This window comes from Suricata suricatta, chromosome 11, assembly GCF_006229205.1.
Source record: "Suricata suricatta isolate VVHF042 chromosome 11, meerkat_22Aug2017_6uvM2_HiC, whole genome shotgun sequence".
Taxonomy (NCBI): domain Eukaryota; kingdom Metazoa; phylum Chordata; class Mammalia; order Carnivora; family Herpestidae; genus Suricata; species Suricata suricatta.
The window spans coordinates 12234973-12240397 of record NC_043710.1 but is presented as its reverse complement, the minus strand read 5'-3'; the positions used below and the strand labels follow the sequence as shown (position 1 = coordinate 12240397).

The window sequence follows — 5425 nt, the reverse complement described above, 5'->3', positions numbered from 1 at the left end:
ACCCTCTACCGAGACCTGCCCGCCGAGGACCCGCGGGGGCGCCAGGGCGGGGACGCGCCCACGGAGGACGACTACTGGGGGGGCTACGGGGGCGAGGACCGGCGGGGGGAGCAGACGTGCCCGGGCGCGGCCTGCCAGGCGCCCCCAGACTCCCGCGGTCCCGCGCTCTCGGCCGGGCTGCCCAGCCCTCTGCTTTGCCTCCTGCTCCTGGCGCCCCACCACCTCTGACTGCGGTGCTGAGACTGAACGGGCCCTCTTGTCCCCAGCCCAGCTGCGGCTCGGCCCGGCCCTGCCCCCACTCCGGCCGTGCTGCCTTCCGGTCCCCTCCCCCTCCACCCCTTCCCGGGGGACCCGAGCCGGGCCAGGCCTCTCCCTGCCCTCCGGGGCTGTTGGCTCAGGGTGGCCCCCCGGAAGACCCGAAGTGTCCCGGTGGCTGGCTCAGCCCTACTCTCCCCACCTCTGGCCATTAACCCCTTCCCGCCCCGAGGCTGGGGTGGGTCACCCCCCAGGCAGCCGCTGACCCCTTCTCCCAGTGCCCACCGTGGACTCAGAGGGGCTTTGGTCTGCAGAGCACCTTCCACCAGCAGAGCCTTTGGAAGCTCCCAGGGAGGGAGCTCCACCCAGGAGCCCTTTGGAGGGATGCCTCAGGTGGGGCCCTGCTCATCCTAGCCCCCCTCGACCTCGCGACACTGGAGGAATACTTTTCTCCTAAGTCTACCCGGGACATTTTTTAGGGTGCCCAGAGAGAACTTTCCTCTCCACCGTGGCCCCCGTGTGGTGAAGATCAACAGAAGTTGTTTGGGGAAAAAAATTTATTAAAAAATTCTATTATTTTACTTTCTTCTGTAAGATTTGTTGGCTCAGGATCTCAGAAGAGGGAAGAGGGCTTAAGGACCATCAGGATGTCAGGGCCAGGAGGGTTGGAGAAAGGAGATCCATCCCTTGCCATCAAAGTGCTTCTTGCTGGCTGGAGCCCCCATATGTGCTCCCCCACGATGAGAAGCTCAGGACTGAGGAAGAGGGGTGTTTGCGGAGCCCCAAGCAGGCCAGGTGAAACCTCACAGCCAAGACCTCCCTCCCCGTTTGTCCAGGAAAGCAGCTAGAGCAGTCCTGGGTTGTCTGACCCCTGGGGAAGGCCTCCAGCCTCCAGCCTGGTTAACAGCTCCCTCCCAGGCCCTGTTCCTTCAGGAGGGAGGAGCATTTCCCACCTCACTCTGCAAGGAGAGATAACAGATATCCAGGGTTACAGACAGGGCTTTGGGCACATCTGAAAAAGGCACCTTTTCCTCAGGGGAACCCACCCCACAGCACAGCAAATACCTTACTTAGCAAGCAGAGCGTAAGGCTGAATTTCGGCTCACACAGGCACCCTTGGCTGAGTGCCTTTGTGCAGTGTACAGCCTGCACAGCTGTACACCACGACCCCATAGATCAATGTTTTCTTTCCCTTGGCTCCTGCAAGGTGGGATGGACCAGGTCAGAGAAGCAGTTCTGCAAGCAGGTTACAAGAGAGACGGAGGTCCTAGGGTGACCAGAGGAACAAGAGTCCCAAGCCCGGCTGGCTTGAGGTATGATCAGAAACGTCATCTTTCCAGTGTGTGGAGGGGAGGCTGGGGGCGGGGGAGGAAAAAGCTCAACTAAGAAGGACTTGGGATGGAGGTTAGGAGTGAGTCTCATCAAAGCAACCAGGGAGAAGTTGGATGGTTTACATTTAGGGTTAAGAAGCTACCTTGGGGGGGGTGGGAGTGGAAAGAGAGGACCTGGATGCCAGTGCTCAGACAGGAGGGGTGCTGAGATTCTGTGACTCTGGCCCGGCAAGTCAGGGGGAGGGCCAGGAGAGGAGGCGGAAACAGGAAGGAGTGGACATTGCAGGCCTGAGGCAGGCAGACTTCAGATAGGAGTGTGGGGTGTGTGAGGAGACGGTGGAAGCAGCTAGCCAGTCAGGAACTGGGGAGCTCTGGGTCGGGGGTCTCCCAGGAGCCCCTGTGAGGTTGACTCTGCAAAGGCTAGCCAGCGGGACCAGGGGGCCGAGAGCTCTGATGGAGGAGGAGCTGCTGGGGGTTGGGCACGGGGAGAGAGGGTGCTGGGAAATCAGAAGCAGGCTGTCCAGGTCACAGAATTATCGTTGTGAAATATTCATGGGCCTTCGGTCCAGATGCTATTTCAGAACAGTGAGAGCAAGAGGAGTGTGTGAGCCTCAGGAAGAAGCTTACAGCAATGCCTCTTTCCCCCCCCCCCACCCGCCCAGACAGACCCACGGACACCCATCACGTGCACGCCCACGCTCACACGCTCTCTCACGCACACTCACACCATGGCAGAGCTATGGAGCACGTGCAGGCAGGCTGACACCCACGGGTCCCACAGACAGGCAGATGCACCCCAAACACTGACGTGCGCCCATCGCCGCCCAAACAGGACCCCGCGCAGAGGCCACCTCCAGAGATCTCACTGGCACAGACCCCAGCATCTCCAAACAACTCAGATTCACAGCCTTGAACCCCACACCCTGAACAAGAGGGGCTTTTAAGACCACCAGGGCTCTGATGGGGAAACTGAGGCCCAGAGAGGGGAAGAGATTTGTCCAAGACCCCCCACCCTGGAGGGAAACAAAGCTCATTCACCTGTGCCCACATTCTGCAATGTCTGCGCAGGGTCCCCAGGGTGGCTGTACTTAACTCCTCTCTCTAACGTCCTGCGTCTGCTCACTTACCCAGCTCTGTCTCAACCCATCCCTTCCTTTCCATCCCTCTCCCCACCTCCCTGTTCCATCTCCTCATTACCTCATGCCTAGAATACAGAAGAAAATAGCAATAACCTCCTCTCTGGTTTTCCTACATCCAGTCTCTCTCTCCCTCCCACCCAGCCTGCCCATGGTGGCCAGATTCATCTGACCGAAATTTGCATTATGTCCTTATGTCACTCAGAAGCCTACAATGCCTCCTTACTGCCTACAGGTTACAGATAAAATGCCTTAGCAGAGCATCAAAGATCCTTCAGAGTCTGGTACCAACTGTCTTTCTAGCCTTTTCTCTCATGGCCTCACCCCAAATCCTCACTCTAAAAAAGCTAGAATGGTTGTATCATGCACTTGAAACCCACAAACCTAAAAGTGCCTCAATCTCCCCCAAACTGGGAAGCTTCTCCCCCTCTTCTCAGGTTACAGACTCCAGAGCCCTAGCCAGAGGAGGCCCATCTGCATCTCTCTGACCTTATCAATGGGAGTTCTTTGACTGTCCTTCAAAGCTGCAGTAGAGGCTCTGGCTCAAGCTACCTCGAAGCAGACGGCTGCCCCCCACTGGCCACCTTGGGAATCACAGCCAGGCTTCCAGCAACGTAAACTGAGCGTGAGCATCCATCGGCCTGGAGAGAGGAACAGGAGAAGGCCGCCAGATGACGGCTTTTATAAGCCCTTAAGCCTCTAAGGTTCTTACATTCAGAGTAGGGGGAAGGGTTCTCAGCCTTTCCGAACTGCTGGCTCCTGACTTTAGATCCCTGATCCATGAGAGAACCCCTCGCCTCCGAAATACAAAGATTTTCAGCTTCCAGGACAACTCTGCAGGGAAATTTGCCCACCAGGCTCTGAGCGCCACAAGGCCAGGGACAGTCCAGGTGGCAGACCCAAGGTCCGGCTGGGGTCAGGTTTCTACATGAATTTTTAATGCTTCCAGCCAGACCTGTCAGATGTTCCGAAACCCGAGCCTCTCCTTTCAGTTCGGGACATGCTGCCCTTCCTCAGCCCCATTGCCCCTGGGGTGGGGGTGGGGGACAGGGAGGACAGGCCTGGACGGCTACCAGTGGCCTCTGGAGAAATGATTCTGGGGCAGTGGAAGGTGAATGACCTAGTTATTCTCCCACTTCCTGTGTGACCTTCAGCAAGTTACTTAACCTCTCTGAATGTCCCTTGTGTTTTGTGTTTTTTGTTTTCATTTGTGACATGGGAGCAATACCATCTGCTAAAATTGAGTGATGGTGGGCAATAAGTACAATAACTCCCTGGAAAGGTGACCTAGGCATTTGCTGTTGTTATTACCTTTTCCTCAAGTCCAGCTTCCCTCCTCCGTTTCCTTCCAACACCAGACGTGCCTCTTGCCCCTTTCTTGTGGAAGTGGGGACTCTGGTGGGGTCTGCCACTCTCCCCCTAAAGCCCTTTGACCTTCCTGGAAACTTCAGATGAAGAGGCGAGAAGGAAAGGAAGTGAGAAGGAGAGGCCGGGCTGGTGGAGGAAGAGAACAAGATGGGCCGGCTGAGGTGAAGGGGAGACACGCAGGCAGCAGACCGGAAGAGGAAGACCCTACTCAGAGAGAGAAGAGCCAGGTTCAGGCTCATTTCTTTCCTTCTCTCCCTCTCTCCTTCCTTCCTTCCCTGCTTCCTGGCACCTTCTCCACGCCTGGCCGAATCATGCCAGACGCCAGGATGGCCATTCTGAGCAGAGGCGAGGTCGGGAGCATGGAGACAGTGTTGGAAGTGGGCGGCTGTTGAAGGAAGCTGGCCCAGCCTTTCCAGCCCACCAATTCCCTGCCAGTGTTTCTAAAAATGAGGGTCTTTTCCATGTGATTTAGGTGGGAAGTTGCTAAAACACAGATTCCTGAGCCCCCCCCCCCCCACCTGCTGAATCGGATTGCTCAGGGGACCCCAGAACTGCATTTTAACAAGTCGGGGGGGGGGTTACCAAGCATCCTAAGGGTTGAGAAAACCTCTCAAAGGTGGGGTTGGAGGGTCAGGGGTGTGGCAGCAGACAGGGGAGAGGAAGCGAAGGGAGAAAAATTAGATCCCCCACCCCCACCCCAGGCACACTTGGTGGAAAAAACAGGCAAGGTTCTAGCATGGAGAGGGTGTCGCCAGCGATCGGCAATAAAGGACGGAGGAGTCAGAGGGAGGTCGCGGAGACCCACTGGGGCGGGGACACTGCAGGAGTGAGACCCAAGGTAAGCCACAAGCAGAAACAGACACTTGCAAGGTGTCCCCTACTCCCGGGGCGATATGAGAGCCCGGACCTCTGGACGCGGGATGTGGACACGCTGGGAAGAGCCTTCTCCGTTTCTGAGGTGGGGGCTCAGGCAGGAAGCCTCGCCGGCGGGGACCCCACACAGACCCGAGGATACTCACTCCCGAGCCAGAGCCCTCCTCCCCTCCCCTGGGGAACTGGGCTCGGTCCCGCACCTGTCTGACCTTCTCCCTCCCGCCACCCCCCAGCCCCCGGTCCCAGCTCATCTGCATAAAGTTCCAATTAACACGTTTTCCCTCAGCTATTTACGATCCCTGAACTCGCTCCGAGCTCGGGAGCTGGCTGCCCGCCGCCGCCTCACCCCTCGGAGTGCGGCCCCTTAACCCTAGCGCCCCGGGCGGCTCGCCGCGGCCTTGACCCCGCCGGCCGGGCCGGCGCCGGGGGCGGGGCTCAGGGATGTGCCCCGCGCCCGGGGGC

General features: G+C 58.3%; 1 protein-coding gene and 1 long non-coding RNA gene across 2 annotated transcripts in view; both read left to right on the top strand.

The window, feature by feature from the left end:
- The window catches only part of RTN4RL2 (reticulon 4 receptor like 2), a 13900-nt gene extending 13064 nt beyond the window's left edge, over positions 1–836 (top strand). The window contains exon 4 of the mRNA XM_029915481.1: positions 5–836. Coding sequence (XP_029771341.1) covers positions 5–228 — 224 coding nt within the window. The 3' untranslated portion in view covers positions 229–836. The remainder of the gene's footprint in view (positions 1–4) is intronic.
- A 79-nt stretch (positions 837–915) lies between these two features.
- On the top strand, positions 916–3898 carry LOC115272124. Its single transcript, XR_003900258.1, has 3 exons — positions 916–1050; positions 1463–1568; positions 3160–3898. It is a non-coding gene; the product is annotated as an uncharacterized LOC115272124 (long non-coding RNA).
- Positions 3899–5425: the final 1527 nt, after the last annotated feature.